This window comes from Alnus glutinosa, chromosome 6 (assembly GCF_958979055.1).
Source record: "Alnus glutinosa chromosome 6, dhAlnGlut1.1, whole genome shotgun sequence".
NCBI lineage: Eukaryota > Viridiplantae > Streptophyta > Magnoliopsida > Fagales > Betulaceae > Alnus > Alnus glutinosa.
Genome location: NC_084891.1, coordinates 24,077,841 through 24,105,162, shown reverse-complemented (window position 1 = coordinate 24,105,162; position 27,322 = coordinate 24,077,841). Strand labels below are relative to the sequence as shown.

Here is a 27,322-nt window from a genome sequence, read left to right as displayed (position 1 = left end):
TTAACCAATCGTCTGCATTAACTGAATAGAAATTATAAACCTTAGGGATGCAGTACATTTCAAAAGATAAACTCAACCTATGTAAATTGATCCAGATGGCAATAAAGACCGTGGCTTCTCAAATGGAAACTTGCAAAGGAACCGAACCGAAGCACTATACAAGCGATGTCCTTTCATTTTTCTTTTTCCTGTTCTTTTTCGTTGCTTAGAAGTGTATAACAAAAAAGTCTATGATGTAACCTATGTGTACCTAGAAGCCAGTCAATCCAGCAAAGTGCTTACTCATGGCACGGTCCTTCCTGTAATGATTGCTTCTACCCCCTCCCCCTCCCCTCCTTCCCCTGCCTCTGTGATTCCCCAAATCCCCCCTCACTTCCACCTCAGAAGCATCAGACTGCTTATCTTGCTCCTCATGAGACTCTCTTGGTCTTCCCCCTCCCCTTCTTCCCCTGCCTCTCGGGTTCCCCACATTTCCTCTCCCTTCCCCCTGAGAAACATCAATCTGGTTATCTTGTTCCTCGTATGCCTCATTCAGCTTCCTCACTGCACCAAGAGGAAGGTTGCCACCTCGTCCAAGGCCATAAATCAATTCTTGTTGCGCCTGAGACACTAGAGATGCTTCGCTGCTATTTGCAGCTGCAACTGAACCTGCAACTTTGTAACTGTAGTTCTTACCATCCTTGACAAAGAATTGGGGCTTCTTCCTGGAGCCCCATTTTGAACTAGAAGCATTTTGAGCAGAGCTTTCAGTCTGTGTTCCCCAAGATTTCCCCAAATTTGAGCTCATTTTATCACCCAGTATCTCATTTTGCTCCACTCCCGTCTCCCCTACATTCAGACCCAGGTCATCAAAAGAGTCATCGTATTCATCTTCATACTCATACTGTGAAACAAAAGCACCAGCAATTGCTGAATCCTTTTCATTTCTGGTATCAAGGATATTAGAATCAGGCAACTCAGCTCGAGACTTCCTAACATATCTTCCAAGAGAAGACGAGGATGAAAATGAGGGGCCCTCAACTGGTTGCTCCTTAATCACAGACACCATGTTAGTAGATGATAATGTTCTAGATTCAATCTTCCCTTTTTGTGATGTAGATTCCACTAGTTTCCCTTTCCCTTTATCATTTGAGCTCACAGTTGAAGCAGACATGGGCATTGGGATTGAATCTAGTGAAGTGTCCAAGGACTGCAGATCTTCATGGAGAGTTCCTTCTAGAATCCTCTGAATCACTTCTTCTGGATTCTGGTTATAGACTTCAAGACAGGCAGAAAGAAACCCTTTACCATAATCAGGGAAGAGGTCCTTAATCTGACAAATTTTGGAATCCATTATTGCAGCATCTTCATCCATCTGCACTTTGTTGTTCGCCAGAGGGGTTCTTGAAGAGGGTAGCTCCTTAATAATTGCTTTTGGAGAATGCATCAACCCAGATAGATACTGAAACTGTTCTTCATCCATGAAAATCCATCCTGCAAAAATTGTTTCAAGGAGTGCAATCAAACTTGAAAATGGCCCAAAAAAGAAATGCTGGCAGAAATGAGAGAGATGAAGCACGTATGGTGAAAAAAGTTGTTATATACACAGGATGTGTGCATCAAAAATATTCCGAGTGAAACAAAAGGGGCAAAAATGTTACACCAAATGTATATATGATATTGGCAAATGGGGCAGGTTCTTTACACATGTTACAAAGAAAGCGGAAAAAAAGGTATGAATTGCCTACAAATTATCTAAATAAAAGACCAATAATTTTATTATGTGAATTGAATCAAACAGGGGAAAAGAAAAAGAGTATCATAGTTTTGTGAAGAAGGAAAGAAAATGTGTTGTGTATTTTGCAATAACATTGATAATGGGGCAGGTTCTTTACACAAGTTACAAAGAAAGCGGGAAAAAAGGTATGAATTGCCTACAAATTATCTAAATAAAAGACCAATAATTTTATTATGTGAATTGAATCAAACAGGGGAAAAGAAAAAGAGTATCATAGTTTTGTGAAGAAGGAAAAAAAATGTGTTGTGTATTTTGCAATAACATTGATGAAGGTCAGATTCTAAATAAGCAAAGAAATGATCTGCAATCAAGCACTGAAAACATTTGCCCAGCAACCATGTCAAAAATATTGCCCATTCGTTTGGAATACACTTGCAGAAATGGCCACATGCAAGCCAGCCAAGTCAATTCTTATGTATTTTGGACCTTCCCATACAATGCACAGCAACTTAATTTATAAATTGTCGGTCAAGAAAGTTCAAACAATGTCTATGCTCCCTTTTCCACGAGTCAGTCTCCTTATAAGGCAGGCGAACAGTACATTTGAATTTCTCCCATATCAGCAGGTTCCATGGTCTACTATCTCCCTCATTAAGGTGCTGTTCTAGAATCATCATCCCATCCAATAATTGGAATACCCACTCCCCCATGCATTCTGTTATATTTTCTGGTGAATACGCCAGCTAATCCAATTTGAGGAAAACCCAACACTTTTCGTCAAACAAACAAATACAGCAACCACTGGACACTTTCTGTGCCAGTAAGTTGGTGTACCTTCAGTTAAAATTTAAGTTTGTAGATACATGTTTGCTGCATAATTCCCTTTCTCATCAGAACATTCTCATACGAAAATGTAGAACCAAACAAACCAGGATCACAGTTAGTCCCATCCTATAAAACAAAAAAGATGAGGAGATGACAAAAAAAGAAAGCACATTTACAAAGTCATAATATCACCAAGACTCTTACTTAGGTAAGTCCTTGTTCCATGACAGATTAGTTATGTTTCAAACTTAGTTATATGCATAGCATACACTTTTGTTGTCTGGCCCTATCATCAGCAGTTAAGCATGTTCGTCTCTGTTATCTAAACCAAGTAATTCTAGATTAATAATTAGTACACATTGCTGCTAGTAAAACAAAGGTGAAAATATGATTTTAGCGTTTTGGTAGGAGCAGGAGTTTGGTAATGTGAAGAGACAAGACAGGCTTCACTTGGATGAATTATGAGTGTTTGATGGTTTGGAGGAAGAGAGACCTTTATCTGTTGATGAATAGTTGAGAAAGGACATAGTTATTAGTGATTTGGAGAGGACTATTTTGTTGGAGGAGATGAGTTGATGGCTCTATGGTTGAGAGAGGGTGACAGATGCACTAAGTATTTTCATCAAGTGGCTAACTCAAATAGGAGAAACAACTCCATTGAATCATTGTTGGCAAATGGCTCAGTTACTTTCGATCATTCTGAGATCAGGGAACATATTGTGCATTTCTATGATAGATTGTTTTCCAAACAATTTAGTTGGCGATCCAAGCTGGATGGCCTTCCATTTGATTCCACTGATGAGGAGGAAGGCCACTTGGTTAGAAAGACCATTTGAGGAGAGTGAGGCCCGTGAAGTGCTAAATGGTATGAACGGGGATAAGACGCTAGGCCCTGATGGTTTACTATGGCATCTTCCAAGCTTGTTGGGATGTGCTTAAAGAAGACATTATGAGTGTATTCCATGAGTTTCATGCCAGAAGCAAGTTTGAGAGAAGCCTTAATACCATGTTCATTGCTTTCATTCCGGAAAAAAAACTTGAGGCTATCGATGTTAAAGATTTTCGCCCTATTAGTGATGTTTACAAGATTATTGCCGAAGTTCTGGCTAACAGGTTAAGAGTGGTTGTAGAGAAAGTTATCTCAAAGCCCCAGAATGAGTTTGTCAGGGGTAGGAAGATCCTAGGTTCCATTCTTATAGCTAACGAATGCTTGAATAGTAGGATCAAATCTGGTGAGCCAGGTGTGCTCTGCGAATTGGATATTGAGAATGCTTATGATTATGTCAATTGGGGTTTCTTGTAATATTTGTTGAGGTGCAGTTCTGGGGAGAAATGGCGTACTTTGATAGCGCATTGTATCTCTTTGATGCTTTTGGTAAATGGCTCTCCATCCGGCTTCTTTGGTAGTTCCCCTAGTCTAAGACAGGAAGATCCTTTGTCTCCTTTGTTGTTTATCATTGTTAAGGAAGCTTTAAGTAAAATGATTGCTGCTGTTATTGGGAGTTTCCTTTCAGGCTTCTTTTGTGGGGTCTAGGAATGCCGGTGTGCTTAACATCATCTAACCTTCTATTTGTAGATGATACCTTGATATTTTGTGGGGCAAGCCCAAATCACCTCCGCTATCTATTTGCCTTGTTCTTATGCTTCAAAGCTGTATCCAAGTTGAAAATTAATCTGGCTAAGTCAAAATTGGTTCCCATGGGTAATGTCAATAATCTTGATGATCTAGCTAGTATTATGGGCAGCGGGGTTTCTTCTTTGCCTTTGAAATATGTTGGTCTTCCATTGAGAGCTTCTTTTAAGGCCAAATCTATTTGGGATGGTATAATTGAGAAGATTGAGCGCCATTTGGCTTGTTGGAAGATGATTTATTTGTTTGAAGGTGGTAGGCTTACCTTGATCAAGAGCACCATTTCCAATTTGCTTGCTTACTTCATGTCTCTCTTTCCCCTCCCTGTTAGTATTGCCAATTGTTTAAAAAAGTTACAACATGATTTCTTATGGAGTGGGCTTGATGAAGAGTTCAAATTTCACATGGTAAGTTAGTCCAAGGTTTGTTCACCAACCTCTGAGTGAGGGTTGGGGGTGTGAAACTTGCTTTTGTTCAATCGTGTTGTTTCAGGAAAGTGGCTATGACACTATTTGGATGAGAAAGAAGCCTTATGGAGGGTCGTAAAAGGAATTTAAATATGAAAGCTCTTGGGGTGGGTGGTGTTCTAATGAGGTCCATGGTACGTATAGGGTGGGATTATGAAAAAAATATTAGGAGGGACTGGGGGGTGTTCTCTAGTCATGTCAAATATGTAGTAGGTAATGGCTTCAAGATTAGATTCTGGCATGACATATGGTGTGGGGATCAAACACTTAAGGAAGCTTTCCTGGATATGTTCAATTTTGCTTGCGTTAAGGATGCTTCAATGGCAGATCACTTGGAGTTGTCTAATGACTCTTATCGGTGGAATGTAAGATTTATCAAAACGTCTCACAATTGGAACGTGGATGTCTTTGCTTCATTTTTCAATTTGCTATACTCTGTTAGATTGAGATGTGGAGGTGAAGATAAGCTTTGCTAGGCCCCTTGCAAGATAGGATCGTTTGACATTAGATCGTTCTATAATATCCTTATTCACCATGAGTGCAATCCTTTCCCTTGGAAGAGTATTTGGTGAAATAAGGTCCAAGAGTTGCATTTTTCGCTTGGTTAGATGCCCTTGAGAAAATCCTCACAATAGATAACCTTAGTAAGCAGTGTGTCTTAGTAGTTGATTTGTGTTTGGATCATCTTCTTTTACATTGTGAGATTGCCATGGCCTTATGGAATGCTTTTTCAGCCGCATTGGGATATCTTGGGTTGTCCCAAAAAGAGTAGTAAGACCTTTTCGCTTGTTGGAGAGGGACGGGTGGCAGACTGGCAATCTTCAGGGTGCAACAGTGTGGAAGATGGTTTCCTCTTGCCTAATGTGATGTCTTTGGAGAGAGAGAAACAATAGAAGTTTTGATGACCGCGAGCGGATTGTGGCGGAATTAAATTATTTCTTCTTCAACGCTCTACCACTAGACAACTGCTTTAGACTATATTAATATGCCTAATTTTCTTTCTCAAATTGGCTACATATTTTTCTTGCATACTTCATGTGTACTTGAGTTGCGCCTTAACGAAAAAAAGGGGGGGGGGGGGGGGGGGCATTTTGGGCCACATGCTGACATGGCATGTTGGACTTTATGCTTGTCTTATAAAATCAAAACAGAGGGAGACACCTGACATGCACATTAGGGACCACTGTTTTCTATTTATTTTACAATTTCTTATATCCATATATTAGACTCACATGTCTACATGTATTCTAATTTTGTGAAACCAAGATATATCACGTCAACAATACAAGGACATATGTACAAAAAGTGTCTGTCACATCAGAAACTATCATTTGATAGGGATAGTAACATTGAGGCATATTTAAAACTTCAGGTATTAAACTAGACTAATCGAGACTTCATAAATTAAATTAGTATCTGACACATATTTAAGGACTAAAATCATGTATTGATCCAAAATAAACTTTGCAAGTATAAAAAGCACTAACCAGTATTTTGTAAACTCTCAAGTTTGCTCATTGCATTGTGAACCTTCTCAACATTTTGAAGAAATGTTTCCTGGTGTTCATTCTCCTGAAATTGTAGGGAAACCCCATTTATTTCCCTAAAAGTCTGAACTATAATATCTGCTCTTATGACAGGATCCTCCACATTGGCTGGAAACATCTTTGTGGCAGGAGGAATGGGGAAGCTATCTTCAAACACTTCTTCACTTAGATGGCAAATTTCCAATAAATTCCAACCGAACTTGACTATTCTCAATGATAACATCTTCAAGCTTATAGCAATGTCAGATATCATTCCATCTTCCCTTGCTTTAAGGATGATTCTGAATCCCCGTTGTAGAGATGGTAGCAATGAATCATGCAATCTCACAAGGGTGTTTAGCAATTCCTCATTCCCAGAACTGCATGAACAGATAAACTTTGTATTAGAAGGAAACAGAGCTTTCTCTTTCTTTCTTTCTTTTATCTTTTCTTTTTTCAAGATAAGTACAACTTTCTTGGAACCATTCTCCTCAATGTAGAAACTATGACCAGAAAACAGATCACTCAAGGAGATTAGCAAGGAACGGAGGAAAAAAAAATATATGTATATATATAAAGAAAGTGTAGCTATTACCCTTGATATTAAAACCACTAACAGCATAGTCTTTTTCTTTTTTTGGTACTATATTAACAGCACTATCATTCAAGGAAGAAGCTACCATATAATCTGTTAGAATGATGAGGTATCCCCTTCTAGAAGGTGGTTAGGTGTCTCTATGAGGTGTCATGCTGTTTTTTGATGAATAATAAGTTTAGGGAAGTAATACATGCACTACAAGTGCACAACTCCAAGGTGCATTGGGGTGGGGCCCATGTGGGTCCCCCCCAATGCACCTTGGAGTTGTGCACTTGTAGTGCACTTGCTGTAATTCTAGCATTTCCCATAAGTTTATTGAAAGAAAAGGGCAAAGTCCTCGTACACGAAAAGTACACGAGAGCCAAACACGCTATAGGCTTCTACAATCTTCTTCTTTTTTTTATAGGTAATTAGAGAAATTAATCAAATCTACCAAATCCACTAAGGAAAAGTTAAGAACATGTACAACAGCCCAATCCAAAAGAGATCAAAGAAAAGAAGATTTTTGAGAAAGCACGTTGGACGTCCTCAAAGAGGCGCCAACTCCTTTCTCTCCAAATGTTCGACATTAAGAAAGTAGGAATAACTTTCCAGATTGCCACTTTGGGATGTCTCCGCCCTTGGAATTTCTAGCAATGTTCATTCCAAATGAGATCAAAGAACAGAAGATTTTTGAGAAAACACGTTGGACTCGTAGTCCTCCTCAAAGAGGCCCCAACACCTTTCTTTCCAAATGCTCCACATTAAGAAAGCAGGAATAACTTTCTAGATTACCTCTAGGATTTTTTTTTTTTTTTTTTAATAAGTAAGAAAACTTTATATATAAGCGTAAGGCGTCCCTAAGTACACCAAAATATACACAGGAACAGCCAAATACCTCTAGGATATTACTAGGAATCACCCAAGAAACCTCGAATAAGTTAAGAACCAAGTGCCAGAGATCACTATTGTACTCACAATGGATGAGAAGGTGATTTAGTCTTCTCATGCAACACCAGTTAGCTAGAGAGAAACCCCGCCTTCTAAGGTTATCAACTGTAAGGATTCCACCCTTTGTTGTTGTCCATAAGAAGAAAGCAATGCGAGGAGGAGCCTTAACCTTCCAAATACTTTTCCAAGGGAACGAACAATGCTCACTTGTCCGTAACGTTTTATAATAGCTCTTCACTGTGAAACTGTGGCTGCTTTGGGGTCCACAACATTCTATCCACTTCTCTCGGATGAGTTTTCGAGAAGTATAATAGATTGGGAAAGGAGTTAAGAGATTCTAGTTCCCAATTCTAGGCAGCCCTAATGAACCTCAGATTCCATTGGATAAGAGAACGGAAGAGATCCAAGTGGTCTGACACAAAGGTGTCTTTGTTACAAGCTATAGAATGAAGTTCTGAAAATGAATACGTTCTTAGGGGGTAAGATGGTCTCATGGGAAAAGTAAAAAATAGATTGTGGTAGCAAGATCCAACACACAAACAGAGTACAGAGCAATGGCTCACACAACAAGTGAATTAACATGCTTACAACTAACAACACTTCCTCCAAGAAATTGGTTTTCCAACTCCTACTCCTATGCTAATATTTTGTGATAACAAAGCTGCCTTGCATATTGCCTCTAATCCTATGTTTCAAGAAAGGACTAAGCATATTGAGGTTAACTGTCACTTCATCCGAGAAAAGATTCAGAATGGAGATATATTTTACATCATTTGTGAAATTTGGGAACCAACTTGTGTATATATATATGCTTTGATAAGTAATCGAAATATCATAAAAAGCGAAAAGCGCTACCCAGGTACACATAAAGTATACAAGAAAAACACTTAACTAGAAGGAGAAAAAAGAATAAGAAAAATCATGAAAACTAAGAACACTAGGACTTGTGGATATATTTACAAAGTCTTAGGTGTTTCGAAGACATGGAGAATTCCTTGGAGGATATTGTTGCCTCGTTTCTTCATATGCTGTATCTTTGGACCGTGGCCTTTTTGTCACTCTTGTCGATTAATTATTCTGATTTTCTTGTTCGTTTTTCTTTGCCTTCTTAGGCGTTTCCTTGTGTATACTTCCAGTGTACTTAGGGGCGCCTTACGCTTTCAATAAAACTTTGTTTACTTACAAAAAAAAAAAGATGGAATTGATTTGTTCCAAGCTGGATTTATATCACACCCCAATCCCACATTGAAAAGATTAGGTGGTTTATAAAAACACTCATGGGTGCTAAATCCTACACTGGTTCCTTACTAGTTGAGACTGGGCTTTATAAATGATTTTAGGAAACTTCAATTGCAACTTGACTAATCCTTTAGAATGATAGCACAAATATGCCTAGCGCTTTCCTTGCGTCGTTACAGCATATATGATATATATGCTCCAACTTTTAGTACGAGTATTAGAGTGATGAGGTTCCCCATCTAAAAGGTGGTTAGGTCTTCCTATAAGGTGTCATAGTAAGAGGTGTCCCATTGAGTTGTCCTAAATCTAGAACATTATATTTACTCCTATAAATACTAGTGTACTAATAGATGAAAGAATGAAGGATTTTAGAATCACTTTTCTTCACATAATCAACCAAATAAATAGTTGTACTTCCCTCATTCAAAAGGTTTCACCATCAGATGCATTGCCATACAAGACCAAGTGAGGAGACAATCACAGTTTTTCCTTTCCTCTAACTAATTGTTGACTCCATCAACACTTTGCATTGGGAAAACTCAAACCAACCCCACACAAAAACCATAGGTCTATGATATAAAATATTCATGATCTTTCACACACTTAAAAAAATATATATTAACAATTCTAGTAGTAAAAATGTACCTTAACTCAACAGGGCAAGAGAAATATACAGCCGCTGGTTTGTATGCAGTTACAAAAGCATCCATGGATACAATTGCATCATTTATGAAGTCCATCACCTATCAAGCAAAGAAAATAATTGAGTAGCATATAATCATGCACCTGCCCTTTTGTCACAAAAAGTAGAAAGAAATGGATAAATCTAAGGCTCTACTTGCTGCATTGGAAATCAATCTGTGACAAGAAAAGTATATTTTCCATCCACTTACTTTACTAAATGAGCAGCTAAACCTTGTTTCATAGAAATATTTTAACATATTATACAGCGTATAAAGCTGTGACAACATTTTCAATTAAAGATTTGAGTGGCAGTTAATTTGACCCCTTTGTCTAGCATGAAGCAAACTACAAGTTAAATACATATGGTTTGAAGCTATGTTTTATTCTGCATCTCTTCAAGGATTTTTTTTATTTTTTTATTTTTTATAAGCATCTCTTAAAGGAAATTATACAGCTCACAAGAAGAAGCTACATTCCCTTAAAGATAGAATTAACGAGAATCACCTCTAAATAATCAGCATGAAGTTGACTGGATCCCTGGTCTTCACAGCTTCCAGAGGAAAATAGGGCCTGTTGTAATGTTTGGCAGAAACTTTCCATCATGAATTACACAGATATCTATCACACTTGACTTAAAGATACACTAGTGAGAATTCCCACGAGGAAAAGAGATCATGGCAAACAAAGATGTCCATCTACATTAGCATAACTAGAGCAGTTTAAACAATATTTGTTGTGCAAAAGTATGAAACCTGATCATGGAACACTAAAATTCTGACCTACCAATTTATATTGCATTTACCTACTGATAACATTGAAGAAAGAGGGAGGGAACTATGGACTCTACTATTCAGCCAACTAGTAAGCATCTTTTGTAGTAAAATACTTATCTAAATCCTAAAAGATATATAATTCAAGTAATTGAATATATTAATACTCCTACCATTAATCAGCCTACAAGGTAAGAATCCAGAAAATCAGAAAGAAATTTAGCCCTAAGAGGAATTTAAAAATAAAGGCATCTGACATGGTTTTTAAATGATAACTACAAAAAAATTAGTATGAGTGAGATTAATACTATTAACATTTTTTTCGTGCCACAAGGGATAGTAGTAGAATTCAGATTAAAGAACGCCATGCAGCAGGACTTATTCATGCTGATGCTCAACCACTTCAATAGTGTTATTATTTAGCTCAAATATTTGCATCATTATACCATAAGAAAGTCCAGGTGGATATAAAGAAAAATGATGTATCTAAAACAAGAAAATTCTATTTCACTGAAAAAGAACCTTCAAAATTTTCCATGATCTTTTCCCAAAAATTACAAGAAAATAGAAACAACAATGGGTCAAATGAGCTTTATAAGTCTGATGATATGTTTGAACTTTTCATAGGCATACAAGCTTAGAAATTTCCTGAACACCATATCAACCTCTAAAGTTACAAAACTAACATGTAACTCATGACTGATGAGATATATATGCAATACATACAAGAGCTCAACAAGTCTGCAAGCACAGCCCACAGCAAATTATACACAACATTAAGCAAAAGATATAACAAGTTTGGGAAATTCACTTTAGAACCTTGGCTGATTTGGAAAGAATACCTGCAAATGTGAGCTGCAGCGTTGATTCATCGTGTGGACAATGCTCAGAAAATGTGACATCACTGCAGTTAAGTTATCATGGATCCTAGGCTGGGCTTTCAAAGCATTTGCAACCTGGAGAACATAATTATAACAGACTATTGAATGAAAAATTATCTTTTTTATTTCTTTAACAAACATTATGTTGAAAGATCTCCAGTCAACTCAGATGCTGGAGGCTTCTCAAGCATAAAGTCTAGCCCAGTTGACAAGTTTAGAACAAACAAGACTTCAGAGTTTAACTGACCTTGTTGAGGGCAATCGAGCCAATGTAAATTATACTCATTCAATTTGAAAGCAGCAGGCTTTTCAGATATATATCCCAGCCCAGTTAAGATTTTTCTTTTGGTCAGAACAGTTGACAGGTTTAGGGCAGCAAGAGTTTATACCAACCCTAGGACATTTCAACACATTGAGAAAGATTTCTTCAGTAACTCATCATCTTTGGAGATTTTCACACTTAGTTTAATCAACCAACCAATAAAAAACCCTACGTTGGCAAAAAGAAATGGACTTTTTATTCATATATAACCCTATTATTAGCAACCAGATGTTATTCACATCGTGATGGCTTTGTTGTATAACTTTCTCTAACTTAAGGATCTGGTCCATCGCTCAGAATTTCTCTATTCTTGGATATAAGCACACACAAAAAAAAGGTCTTAACTAAGACTATATATATTTATTTATTTATTTATTTTTAAAGCAGGAACAGAAAAGACATAGCAGTTGACGACATTATTATTGTTTAACATCATTAAACATTTAAGGCAATACTAAGCAAGAAAGGGTTCGATGCAATAGAGTATCAAAGGAAAGGCAAGCAATATAACACTTTTCCTGGTCAAATCTGGTCAAAACTTTGTTTTCATGTGTATAAGAAAGCAACATACTGAGCAATCTTCTGGTCAAATGCTTACCAATATTCTGGTCAAATCTTCATTTTCATGACCATAAATGGCACATATATCTAACAACTTAGGCAAGTCCAGCAACTTCTTTTCCTGCAAAATAACTACATGCAGAATTAGTGAACAAATGTGTATCTCAAAACAACATCGAAAATAGAAAAATACAAATAAGAAATCACACCCTAGACATCCTTAAATGTTTTCAATGAAATATGTTAGTTATTAGAAATAGCATTACATACCCAAGAAAAAATTAGAAATAGCATTGAAGCTTTGGCATTATTAGTTTATTAAAGAAACGATACTGCACAGTTATTTTGGATGATACGACAAAACTGGATACGGATAAAATGATTTATAGACATCAACATACTGAGAAACTCCAACTGATTCACAGAAGTATTTAGCATTACATGCACATAGATTTATATATTGACGTAGACATTAAAGAAATATGGGATATAATAACCAAAAAAGAAGATTAAAAAAAAGGGTTGTGTTTTGATCTGCATCTGGGTGCACCTTGTTCATGAGTAGAACCAGGTGTGTGTCTCCATTGGACTCTTCGGCACTACAATGCTCGACATGCCAAATCACATCATTCAATGAAACTATAGAAAATGGGCACAAAGCATACTGCATAGGAATCACCTAACAAGGCCTTGTCCAAATGATTAAAGGTATGCTAAACCCACCCTCTCTCACCTAACTTTTCAGTATCTTTGTCAACTAGAAAACAGTTGACGTAAAAATTTCAAATTATAAGAGAGAGATCCACCTCCATGATCTTTTGGACTAAGACTATCAGCAGCCCGAGCACCAGGATCTCTATTGGAAGATCTGCAACAAAAATAAATTCCAAATAGTTGATGATAAGAACAGATAATGTGGAAACAAACAAACAAAAAACATATACAATGATCCAAAAGAGACCACTTAAAAATTGAAACTTACATTCGATACAATACCATAAAGACACGGCGGCTTAACTCGAGCTCTCCAACAATGACCCCTGCAACTATTCCCTTGGCTCCATGATGGGGGAAATCATGCCATCTGCTCCTAAACTGTAGGAAGCTATCAAGAAATTCATGCAAGGAAGTGTCCCTAGCCACTGAGAAAAATAGGGAGGGAAAAAAACAGTGAGATTTACCCAACAAGATAACAAACAAGACCTTCATACTGATTATTGAGACCCAAACATATTTCTAGGTGAAACAACATAATCTCTTCCAGAGCATGGAGCCACAACACTTAAATATTCAATATGGTAATGCGATTGCAGTAACTGTTACCAAACGAAGGCAGATAATACCCTCCTTTTAAAAGCAATCAACTCCAAATGCAAAACAACTATCGAGTAGAACGTAAATAACAACCAATTAATAAAATGACTCATAGCCCCATTAGGATTTTCAGTACAAATCAAAACACCCAACCATGATCGATTGCACCAACTTGAGAAGTAGCACTTGCATCAATGCCAATATTAGTATCAATTTTAATTCAAACACGCACCATTTCATCAACTATACATCAAGAAACAAATATTGTACAAATAAAAACAAACGAAACATACAAACACAAAGTTGATAGAATGCAAAATTTTCTGAAACTTCAAAAAACGCAATGACAATAAGCGCTACCTTCTGTCCAGAAGTTCCTAGGGCTCAATTTGAGCAACCGAGACAACTCTCTGTTCAAAAGATCCACGACTCTCTGAGACTCCACGGGGTCCAATCCACCTTCGTTGGCGCCGAGCCCAGCCGCCACCGCCTCGTCTTGGGGCAAGTAATTTACGAAATTGCCACCCTGAGCTCTGCCGGATACCCACTCTCCGTTCTCCCCCATCCGAACCCTGCTCGTCGTCGGCGCCCCGGCGCTGGAGCTCGCCGTGGCGCCATCCGATTGATTCGAAAGCGATTGTCTCAGAGAAGTTGAGAGTGTGGGATTGGAGTTGGGGTTTGGGTTTGGATTCGGTTCTTTTGTGCTTGAGCTCTGATTTTTGGGTACGAATTTCTTCTGGGTTTTGCCGAAACCCTCCTTGTTTCCCTCTTGCCTGTTGCTACTGTAACGATTCGACATTTTTGCCCGATCAAATTCAGTCGAGAGAGAGGGACGGAGTGAGCCGGGAAAGGCGCGAAGGGAATGCTGAAGCCGGTGAATATGGAAAAAGGAGACCGTGTGATGACCAAAATTTTGATTCTTTGTTTTGCGAGCCACCCCAAACCTCCTTCTTTTTTCTTTTTTCTTTTTTTTTTTAAAAAAAAAAAAAAAAAAAAAAAATTTGAAGTTTTTAATTTTTAAATATATTTATATTTTTTTATTAAGACCGACACATGTCGCGTTTTTATTGGACTGACATAGCAAATTACGGTTTCTGTTGAGCTTGTGGATGGAAAACGACTTTAGGAAGTAATTTGTAATTTTCGTCTACCACAAGAACCTTATAATTATTTTGTATACTATATGGAGTGATTTGTAATTTAAGTCAACCACAAAGACTAATGGTGCAATGTTTCTAAAAATAAACTTAAGATAAATCCTAGTCATGTGCCTCCTTCCATGAATTTATCACAAATTTAAATTTGACCATTCTATGAAATTTCTAACCATATTTGAAACGTTCGTCATGCCAAATCATCAAATTGCCACGTATGTAGTGACAAAGCACTTTTTATGCGAACATCCACTTTTAAAATCGATCCCATTTATCACCCTTGACATCAGGGGCGGAGCTACCAAGGGGCTTGGGAGGCCTACCTCTCCCCACCAAAAACAATAAAATAAAATTTTATTCCTAATTTTTTTTTTTTTTTTTTAGTTTTACCCCTCAAATTTTTTTTTTTTTCAATTTGGCCCCTCCAAATTCCAAATGCAGGCTCCACCCCTGCTTGACACATAAGCCTCAAACGTGTGTTTAGTGAAAAAATGAGACATTTGAATGAAGAATCTTATTGTCTTTAGTTTGAGTCGAATGATGAACATAAAGAAAATAATGTTGGATGAAAGGAGAAAGAGAAGAGAGTGTATCTCCAACGGAAAGTCGAAAAATGTAGATGAATTTTTCTCTATATTTCGTTTACGTTTTATGTTCATTGTTCAACCATGCAATCACCGTCACAGGCATCTTCTCCAATATCGTTGGTTAGAAGGAAATGGATGCAGGGCAATGCAAATGGGCTTGTTTGGCAAGTGACATTACAGAACAGAACAGGATAGTGGGTTGTTAATTTTTGACATTAGTAAAAAGTGATGATGTGATATAAAAAGTGAAAAAGTTTTGTATTGTAGTGAATTTTTTTTATTTAAATAGTAATAAAAAATTATTGATGTGATATAAAAAAGTGAAAAAAGTGAGAATGTTTTGATGTTGATTAGTAGTGAAAAATATAAAAAAAAAAAAAAAAAAGAGAAAAAAAAAAAGTACATGAACAGTACTGTAATGTATTGTTCATGGACAAACAAGGCCGTAGACTTCGAGCCCCGTTGAGAACTACCTGAACGGAGGCCAATCCTAGGAGACGCTTCCTTGGATGTGCCAGGTCCGGCAAAAAAAAAAAAATGATAAGTGAAATACTTTTTTATGTTTGATAAAATACCTGATTTACCTCACCACAATCTGTACACAAAAATAACAGTAAAAAAAATGGCGTCAACACAAAATTGAACACTCATAAAAGCTCAATACAGATCACAGCAGGAGATTGAAGTGAATAACTGAATTTCATAAGCTTCTAGTCAAATTCTATATGCACATATGACTTGCTTTCCTAAGTCAGAACTCCATTCTGAAAGTGTTGAAGACATCATAATCTTTGGAGATGAACAGCTCTGCTCTAAGCTTCCACCCAGTCAAACTATGAATGTTATGCCCATTCCAAGTTTGTTTCCTTGGGCAAAACCAAAGCAATGAGGCAATCAGACGGATTAGGAGCTATCGAGAGCATGGAACATATATCATGCGAGTAGGGGAGTATGAAGAGAAGCCTTGCCCATATGGACTTCACAGCTGGAATCTTGATTACTCCTGCACATTCCCTCTGCTTCAAGTATGATATGAAATCCTGAAACTGCAGAACAACATTTTTAAAACTAAAAAGTTTTTGCACCTACATCTATCTAACTCGTATTACAGAATCTGGGTTTCCATTATGCTTCATACTTAACAACACATTAGATCAGGACACTGAGCAAAGCTAAGTAGCTGACTGAGTGCTTGGTGAATGAATGCAATATAACCGATCTCTCCTAGCTAAATAGACAGTAAATTTAGGAAGGCCAATTATGAAACTAGGAGTTGCAAAAGTACAATTAGGACTCTGATTTAAAGTTTTAAGAGGACAGATCAGAAATTCTATATGTTGACTGTTACCTAATTTTGGTCCTCGGGTATCAAAAATATCTTAAAAGATCCCCAGGGTAAGCTATTTGTCCAAAATGGTTCCTATCTTCAACCTTTCAAAGGAAACCATTAGATGCACACGTGGATCCATGTGACAGCCAATCATCGATTGACATATGATATAGCTGATGAGTCGGCCATGGCTGGGGAGATTTGGATATGGTCTACTCCTACCTTCAGCATTTCTGCATGAAGTGGCCACTCCCAAGAATCGAACCCTTGGACTAATGCTTAAGACATTGGCAGCCTATCATAATCTGAGCATCATATTTGGCAAGAGCTTTTATTGTCACATTTGGTTGCTCTTTGGGTGATTCACGCAGTCTAAATTAATTTGACCAAAGTAACAATTACAACCGAGTCTCCATAGACATGATTTAATTAACCACTAGACAGAGAGAGAGTCGCTGGCTTCAAGGTCCAATTACTTTCATCAAAGAACCACAGAACCAAGATAAATAATCAGATAACTTACGCCTTTATGGTCGCCTGCAGAAGATGGGATCAGCTGACATACCTCCCTCTGCATCACATGTCAAAGCCAAAATAAATTAAAACTTAAATTATAAAAAGAAATTAACGAAATCAAATGTGCACAACAGTTTACTCGACAGGATTCCCGAAGTTTTGAATATTCAAAGACTCACTTTATGTGGCGGGGTACTAGTAAATGTTGATTTCACATGCCGGAAATCTGTGCGTTTGGTCATGTCTAATTTAGCAGGCCATCTGCGCCAAGCATTAGCAAGAAAAACTATTATTATAAATTAGTCACGGTTCAAACAAATTCATCCAATCAACAAGTAGATAATGGGAAATGAAGTCCTTACTCAGCTGGCTCAGAAATGGGGTTTGAATATTTGCAAAAATCGGAGTCCAATCTATGTGAATAAACTGTGCAGTAATGAACCCCACTTTTACACAATGTACCTTGCCACTGATATTGTGGACCCTGTTCAGAACTTTCCATATTGGACGGTTCTGCGACAGGTGGAAGTGGAGGGGGAGAACTGGGTGGAGGAGGGACTGAAGGTGGCTGTGACTGAGGCAAAGGAGGTGGAGATGGAGGCAATGGAGGTGGCAATTCAGGCTGAGGAGGTGGCAGGGACGATAAAGGTGGTGGTACGACAGGCAAGGAAAACATTTGGTCAAAATGCTGCATTGGAGTTCCTTGTATCTGCGCAAGTGGAGTCACAGAAGCAGGTACAAAAGGAGCTGCAACAGCATTACTGTGAAAATTATTAGGCATTACACCTGGAGAGACTGGGTTCAAAGGCATATGATGACTTAGACCCCGTGCATCCCAGGAACTGTTTGGAGGTAGGTAAACAGGTCGCATAAATGGAGATGACTGAATTTGCTGTGGTGGTGGAATAGGAGGTCCCTGTGTTGCTAAGGGTATACATGGAATGTTCACTGGAGCAGAATGTAGCTCGATTTCAGGTTTCTTATACATCCACATTTGTTCAGCAGAACCAGAAACAACATGACCACCTAAAATAAAACCATTCCACAAAGAATCCTTCAGTAATATGGGGGTAAAAATGAGAAAGACCGACTATTTTTAAAAAATCTATCAATAAAATATCACCTCCTTGAGAAGGATCCAGCACCATGTTATTCTCATAACCATCGACTTTTCTCACCCCAACTTCAGACATCTCTACACAGCTAGAAACTGCCCATTTTGACTGAAACGAATACCCACCCTGTGCTGTGTTTGCATGATTATCGGGTTTTATTCTGGGGGATACAAGTTCCATAGAGCTGCTCTCATGTTTGATTGAGAAAGGATGGTGCTTCCCTGGTTGACTGTTCAAAGGAGGAAAATTTACTAGGGCTTAATGAAAGTATTGTCATCTCATTGAAGAACTAAAAGGGATGTAACAGGAAACATAAGCATAATTCCAGAAGTTCAAACAATAACTCCTAGCAGATCTACATACCATGCATTGCTTACAAAACCATCAAGTTTCTGAGCAAGACAGAAATAATCAAGGGAAATATAAGAAGAATGTATTCCCAACGCAAAATTCAATAAATATTTGAACTCTTAGGCATACTTCAGCACTTACCTCGGTTAGCTAAGGCAGGGAACAGGATAAATTTAAAAGGGGAAAATAGCAAAGAAAAACAGCATTGAAACAAACATACCAACTGAAACGTTGGGGTGCAAAACATATTAGAACAAAGGAAAGCAAGATACAACTTCCATTTAATATTAAAGCCTAAGGAGGATCAACAGGAAACAACAGATTCCAATTGTAACTGAACATACTCAGGATTTTGGTTTTTTGTTTAAATTTAGTATGTTACCCGTGCACTCAGTGGATCTTGAACCCACAACCCCATCCCTCATCCCATTTTTATGGGGGGAGAAGTTGCCATTCCGGCTAGGTCTCATTGGCTGCACAGAATCAGGAATTAGAAGAAAAAAAAAAATATATATATATATATATATATATATATATATATATATATATATATATATATATATATATATATATATATATATATATATATATATCATTCAGTGTCAAGAGACCAGATTTGTTAAAGCTCCTTGGTTCTTGCCCAAAAATTAGTTTTTAGATTATAATGTTGCCATCTTTCAACCCATAAGCATCTATGACAGCATGACCACCTGGGCAGCTAATCCCCAGAATAGTCCACAGTTTACGAGAATGAAAACTGACAATACAGAGGACATAAACATCTACTTCCACACAAAGGATTTAATGTAATTATTCCTTAGATTAATATAGTTTTTTGATTGGTAAGTTACACACCCGGTGTTCTTGAAGCCACAATCTCTCACCTTCCAAAAAAGTGGAGGAAGTACCATTTAAGCTTAAAGCTCGTTGGCCATAAGTGAAAGGAACTATGGACATGCATCACTAACTTATATGACAAAACAAAGGCACATGCTAATAAAGGATAAGGAAAAACAATAAAAAAGTATTCTACTTAATTCTGCAATAATGATTCAGTACTAAAAGATTAAAATGAAAGAACTGCACAGTGACTCCAAACCTGAATTCTATCTGAAAGAACACTCCAGGACAACCACGGAGATTCTTCAAAACTGTTATTGCCGCATCTACACTGCTGCATTCAACAAACCAACCACACCCCATCTGCATATTTGCTTGTGTCAGCCTGATCACAGACCCTACATTGCCGACAGCAAGACTACAAATGCCCATTAGGTCATCATCTGTGAGGAATGGGGAGCTAGTATTTGGAAGATTAATCCAGAGAGTACTTGATGGCACTTTATCTTCTTCTCTCATCATAGTAGTACGGCTGTTTCCAGATATATAATTGTCAAAATAGCTTGAGGTTTGATTGATATTATATTTTGTACGTAGCGATGAAAGTAAGGAAGATAAGTGAGACATCCTCGTCCTACAGCTGTCAGCAGGGCTCCCCGGTATGGTTCGAGTATGAGGTGATCCAATACTACTGCCAGACATGTTTCCAAGATTATTGCTTCTGATGTCAACATGGATAGACGCAGATCTTGGACCATCTACAAGAGGAACTGCAATGTTAGCTGGCCCCACATTTAGAGGCACCCGATAATTACATCTTTCCTTACGATGCTGTCTGAGATGGGCCATCACAGAGGCAGCTTCTTCAGGAGATTCAAATTCCATTAGTAATGCACCTTCACTACTAAGCTCAGTAACCATGTAAGGACCCTTATTATAAAGCACTTTCCTTGATTCATGCAGAATCTCATCCTTGGCCCATTGGCTAGAAATATTTCCTACATAAACATGCAAACTAGAACCAACCGCAACACCATTCATAGCACCCCTAGTTCCCAATCCTACATCCACGAACTTTATATGCCATGGATAATGCCGCCGCGTATACTCCCGAGCCTTTATGGCATCAATGATGTTTCTATACTCAACCAAGGCAAATCCTTTGATTGGAAAGAAAACAAATTGTTCTATAGGACCAAACCTCTCAAACTGAAACCGTATATGAGCTTCAGATGTATCAGGTCCTGAAAAACCCACCCAGAGCTCTTTAGAAGCAGAGACAATATCCATAGCTGCAGGGTCGCCGTCAGAGTACCAAACAATTTGAGTTGACGTGGAAGTACATGGTGTTGCCAAGCGATGTTTAGGAGATGCCAAAGCATTATGTATGCCTCCACTGGAGGACCTCATAGTAGGTAAACTGAAATCCATATTTGAAACCTGATTCTTCTCAACTTGAAAAAAATTACTTCTCCCATCAAATGAATTACTCCTGAAGTCTAATGGTGTTCTTCTGGCAGGTGAAAATATGTCCCTGGAAGACCTGCCATGCGACAAATCTCCATGCTCACCAGACTCAGAATCCATGGACCTCGGGCCTCCAATATCATGAGCAGAACCTGAATTTGAGTGGCGATCAGATCAAAAAGGAATTATTGAGGTGAAAGGTTTGAAATATTTATCTGAAGCTTTATCAGCAAAGATATCAACGCATTGCCAATCATGGACATTTAGTGTACCTTTTTTTCCAGATAGATCACTGGAGTGTTCATGTTGATTAGAGATCCTAGGCACAATATATTGCTGATTAATATACTTTGATGGATCAGGATCATCCTCATCACAATCTACCAGACTGTCTTCTATAGACATTACTTCTTTAAATGATTGAATGATTCCTTCCATAGCAGATGTAATTTCTGAAATAGTATTAGAAAATGATGAATTAGTTAACTTCTTGTACTTTGCGAAAATCCATCTCAGCAACGATCGGTCTTTTACCAGAACCTGCATAAAAGGAGCCCCAGTGAAAGGCATTATCATTCAGGAGCATAATTACAATGGAACATGCATACTACAAAGTCAACAGAAACTCCGAAAATTATTTAAATTGTCTTATTTTCAACCACAATTTGAAATAAACTGTGTTTTTCTCCTATTCAATCAACCGTACTGCAAAACCAAGAAATATATGATATGCACCAAAGCAAGGTCAATGAGTTTTTCCCTCAGAAAAGAAGAAGAAAAAGAAATAAGTTAATGATAACATACTAGTGGACATAGGGGCAAAATCATCATCTTGTCAATTGCAACAACAAGAAGCCAACTAATTTTCAGAAACCAATCAGATTTAGTAAAAGAAAATACCTTAGAAGTACATATAATTTATGCACATTAGAAATATGTAAACAATATATGAGACATCTTATCAAATAAAAGATACAAACAAATTCAAAAAAAAAAAATTGTAGTCATGAGCAATTCCATATTAATACATTTGTCCAAGCAAACATACTTCCTCTTTCAGGTAAATATGGAATTGAAGATCAATTATGCCTAGCTTAAGGTGCAGCAAATTCATTTTTCCATAGGATTTACCATCCATTATAGATACAAATACACATTCTCTTGAAGTCGTACAAACTCACATATGAATCACAACTCACATGAAGGATGTATCAAGCCGTGTCTTTCTATGAAAATCACTATATGAAAAAATCAGAAAGAGAAAGGAACACATGCAATGAACCAACAAATAAAGCTTTAATGAAGCCATCAAACTGACACTTAAGAGAAGACAGAGAGAGAGAGAGAGAAATCTAAAGTGCTACATATAGCAAAACAGTTGTCTTTACCTGTAGCAATTAGTTTAGATTCACTATTATTTTATTTTATTGTTATGACGAGGAACCCCTCCAAGGCATGGCCACTTCGTATACCCACCCCTGTAGGGTAAACCTCGGACCCGTGCAAAGCGCTATTTCCATACGGATCAGGTAGTACTCCGGTTTCGCCGGTGGGCTGACCCCAAGGAATTGTTTGCACCCAAGGGTATTCAAACCTTAGACCTGATGGAAATGACTCTAAGACCAAGGTTCTTACCACTTGAACCAACCCCTTGGGGTTTCACCGTTATTTTCCTTTGCTGAGAAAAATAAAAAACTTCTACCAGAATACTAATGTACATATGTTTATGTGTATAATCAAAGATTTAGGTAGTAAATGTCGGCTGGCTGTAAGTGAGGCATTTAAGACTCCCAGTAGGACCTATTATTTGCACTTAGCTTTTTTTAAAAAAGAAAAGGAAGTAATGGCATTTGAGGTGCGATAGCGCAAAGAAATGTAAGGTACATAACGAAAATAAAGCCCTAATCTAGCAGCCAAAAATATTTTTCGCATAAAACAAGAAATAAGAATTACCATAGCCAACAAGCAGTTCTTTGGAACAGGTGATGCATATCCTGAAACATGGTTGACATCTGATACTAGCTCCTGACAACTATACTCGCTGCCTCTGGTGCTTTTGTCAAAAGAACCTATGCATGATTTAGATTCATCACTAGTTTTATCCGATACAGGAGCCACATCTCCGACAAGCCTGCTTGTCACCTGACTCAGAAAATACTGGCCCTCTTTGTTAACTGCCTCTGATACACTGGAGTTGAGGGGCTCAAAAGAGGCAGCAAGCAAGTTTTTAGGGCAACAAAAGAAAATCTGTAGTAAACTTAGAACACGGAACTTGGATAGTTTTATTAATGAAGATACATCTTCATCTGAAAACTTTTGCTTTAGCTTAGCAAAGATGTCAGCAGAATCTTGCATCTTCAAAATTTCCTTATCAACAATCTGAAAGATATCCTTTCCCTCAAGAGAGGATATGAAGAAGGTAAGCACATTCTGAAAAACTGCAGAGCAAATGCCTCGGATGACAGATGATGTTGGTGCCTCTGAAGAAGCAGTGCAACAGATATCTACTAGACCAAGGATACAGGTTTTAGCAGTTTGAAATGCAACCCCATCAGAATCCTCTCCTCTATTTATCACTGCCAAGCACCAGTTATGCATGTTGATAACAACTTTTGCTGCAGCTTCAAGAGCAGTTGGACAATGTGACGCATATCGAGGAATGAGATCAGCCACTATACGTTGTACACTTGTACAACCTGCAAAGCTAGCAATAAACATAAAAGTAGTCAGTTTTTTTTCCTCTTCTTTTTTTATTGGTTTCTTTTCTTTTCTTTTTTTTTTGGGTGGGGGGGGGGGGGGGTTTGGGGTTTGCAGACATGGTAGATATATATTGATATATCAAAACCTCTAGTGCAAGCTCAGAGATTACTTAGGTTGATTTGGCTGAAGGAAGAATCATTTTCATAAAACAATGCCTAATATTTATTTTATTCAACCCAAGTGGGTTCAGTAGTCTATTCTCCCACTAACAGCTTGACAGGATGATAGACATGTGGGCCCCGTTTGGCAAACCCCCCTCTCCTCCCCTCCCTTTTTTTTTTTTTTTTTCACTTTTCTCAAAAAAATCTACTTCAAAACATTCTAACTTTTTTCACTTTTTATATCACATCAATCATTTTTTATTACGATTTAAATAAAAAAAAAACCCACAACAAAACAAAAGTTTTTCACTTTCCCATAAAAAAATTCAAACTTATTTCTACTTTATATCACATCAATCACATTTCATTACAATTCAAAAAAAAAAAAAAATCTCCCACAATGTTTACCAAACGGGGCCATGATGTAAGCATATTAATGCTGATAGATGATATAGGCAATCTAGCACCAATTACCACGCAACTCATTTGATATAATTTGATGCAAATTTATGCAAGATAATCTACAAGTACACAAAAAAGTCAACATAGCTAGTAGAGACAGCAGGTGAAATGGGCTTTGAGCAAAGGAGGGCCCAAGATTATAGCTGCAAACCAAGGTGGGAAGTAAATAATGCCCTTTGACAAAAATAGTTAAGTTACAATATTATTTAGAGGTTCTTAACAACTCAGGAGACTAGGGGCTTTTTTTATACACGATTTTTGTTTCTTGTCCAATTGAACCAAAGACATTGATGCTAGTTCATATTCGTAACAACGGACTCTAGCACTTCTCCAAATAATGTTTCGGATTATAAATGATAGCCAGCTTCTATTGTCCAACGCCTGAGGCCAAAACCCTGAGTTTCAGAAAGTATTAAAGACTATGATTTTGCAGGACACTTCCCTATTGAAAATTTGGCATCTCAGAAAACTGAGGACATAACACTTGCATCTACTTGTACCCAAAACTCTTTTGAACCCTCACAATAAAAACCACCATCATTGAACTAAAAAGAGCGCAAAACTTTGAGGATGCTATCCTTTTTATATAGGGGAAACTATATTTACCCCCCACTAACTACCAACAAATTTGCAATGTCCCCCCATTCTACCATTGAGGTTGTAATGTCCCCATTTTGCCACCCAAAATGACAAAAATACTCCTGATAAAAAATAAAAATAAATAAATAAATAAATAAAGAAGAAGAAGAAGAAGATTTTTTCTTCTTTTTTTTTTCTAATTATTTTACCATAGTTATTTTCGTCATTTTGGGTGTGGAAGGGGGGACATTGCAGCCCCAATGGTAGATTGGAGGAGACATTGCAAAAATTGAAAGATTGGGGAGCATTGCGAATTTGTTGGTAGTTAGAGGGAGGTAATGTACTTTCCCTATATATATATATAATTACTTGTCAGTATAATTGTGCAATATGTGATTCTTATGCATATAAACAAGTAAAATGCAGATACACAAATAAGTTTCATTTTAAATAATTAAAGTCTTGATTATTGGCTTTGCCACATCTGTGTTCAAGCATGAAACTCATGAGCATGTCTGCAACTGATAAAATAAGGCTCATGTGTAGAGGTACTACAACGGAAGTTAAAATTCTAAAAAATAAATTCTAGACCACCACCATCTTCCCAAAAGAGAAGCAGGCACCATCAACAAGCCAAATTCTAGATGTTAGCTTCCCTATTAAAGCAGGAAGGTTTGGAATTAGGAAACTAAGTACATTTAATTATATGTTGTTGGTTAAGAGCTTGTGGCATTATACAGCTGAGAGAGGTCATCTTTGGAGTTGCCTAGTGGAGTTAACTATGGGCAAGAACAGGGACCGTGGATGTCGGCTATTATTATGGCTACCCATGGTACAGTTATGGAAACGTATTAGAGGAGGCTGCAAGGAGTTCGCAAAATTTACAAAGTTTGAATTGGAAATGTGGGGTAGGTCCAATTTTGGCATAATGCGTGGTATGCAAATGAGCCGCTTAAGATCCTTTACCCTGAGTTATTCCAAATAGGACTTTTGAAGGAGTAGAACTGCCTCTCAGGAGGCTTATTGTATAAGTGATGTCTGTTGAAGGCGGTTTTTCTTCCACATTTTTGGACCCTCAGGGTTCTTTACATGTATATTTGTAATTCTTTGGGTTCTCTACCAAAAAAAAAAAAAAAAAAGAACTTAATCTTATTGAAAGAGGGTCTCGTCCAACTTCTTATAGTATGCAAAGCACAATGTGCAATCATCCAATTATTCATTTCCCAACAAATAATAGAGTTCCGTAGCAAAGTAATTTAGGAATTAAAGAGGTCAGGAGCCGAAGGGGTTACCCGCACATCAACAGAATCCTAATCATGAAAGTTTCAACAGAAAAGCTCCCTAATATTATACAAGGATTTATCAAAAATGAATTATATATTAACCCTCGGCTTTGTTGCTTTGGAAATGGGAAAACAAAAGAAAAAACAAAATGCAAATTAAGTCAAAATAATATGCTCACCACCAGTATATTTACTAACAGTAATGCGAGAACAACAAAGGCTGCCTCAATTAAGCTTCATCCCATCTAATTTTTATTCTCTTTCCTTTTATTTAGTTTCTCGGCAACCAAAAGGAGCATAATTGATACTCAACATTTCTTCCACCAAAACAAGCTCCAATGGCGAATTTGAAGCTTCACTCATTTGAAGTAACAATATCTTGCAACCAAATTCACAACAATAAATAGGGGAAGCAAGAGGGTAAAACCCTAACCTCTGGAAGCGGTAATGAGAGAGAGATAAGTCTGCTCGATGTCAGGCATGGAAGCAGCGTCTTTCCGCGAGAGGCAAATCCTAATTCGCTTATAGCATTCATAAACGCTTCGAATCTCCTCTTTGTTCCTCCGCCTGATCAGAATTTCATCCTGAGACAGCGGCGGTGGTGTTGGCGGTGGAGCTACGGCGATCTGCTGTTGCTCGTCTAGGGTCTGTTGTGGCGGTGCCTCCGACGGTGATGGATCAGGAGTTTCTGATAGGGTCTCGTACAGCCTACGTTTCTTCGGAGGCTGCTCCACCGAGGCCATGGCCACAGAGAGAATTTGAAAGATCGAGAGAGAGAGAGTTCAAGCGCAGTATAGGAAGATATAGCCAGAAATTTCTTATAAATTGATTTGGATAAAATTTCGTACGACCTATTCATAAGATTAACTTATGCCATTTACACATATGAGAAATATATATTTTTTTTATTAACATTATTAAAAAATGTTAATATCACTTCTAATAACAAAAATACATTTCATAAAATTATTAAAAAAACTAAAAAATTATTAAAAAAAACTAAAATAATAAAAGTTATACAAAAAATAAAAAACCGGGTTTTTATTTTTTATTTTTTTTTAAAAAAAAACGTTCTTTTTTAATTTTTTTTTTCTTAATTTGTTTTTCGTTTTTCTTTAATTTTTTAATTTTGGTCTTTTAAAAAAAAATTGTTTGTCATTTTTTTTTTTTTAGTTTTAGTTTTTTTTCACACTTTATAAGGACATTTTTGTCTTATTGAAAAAAATTTAGTCATTTTTATTTTTTTGTTGGTCTTATGGGGATATTGATATTTTTTAGTAGTCTGAGAGGAGATATTGACACAAATACACCAC

General features: G+C 37.3%; 1 protein-coding gene across 1 annotated transcript; it reads right to left on the bottom strand.

The window, feature by feature from the left end:
• LOC133871644 (uncharacterized) lies at nt 1-26,821 on the bottom strand. The gene is made up of 19 exons (XM_062309073.1): nt 26,443-26,821; nt 22,778-23,520; nt 21,097-21,364; nt 19,617-20,976; nt 18,175-18,395; nt 17,414-18,077; nt 17,231-17,312; nt 17,059-17,106; nt 16,054-16,251; nt 15,790-15,800; nt 13,825-14,411; nt 13,133-13,292; nt 12,957-13,018; nt 12,188-12,282; nt 11,229-11,342; nt 10,121-10,186; nt 9,578-9,675; nt 6,127-6,545; nt 1-1,473 (listed from the first exon to the last, which is right to left on the bottom strand). The coding sequence occupies exons 1-19, from the start codon at nt 26,750-26,752 to the stop codon at nt 251-253; spliced, it is 6,729 nt and encodes a 2,242-aa protein (XP_062165057.1). The 5' UTR covers nt 26,753-26,821; the 3' UTR covers nt 1-250.
• Between the last annotated feature and the right edge of the window lie 501 nt (nt 26,822-27,322).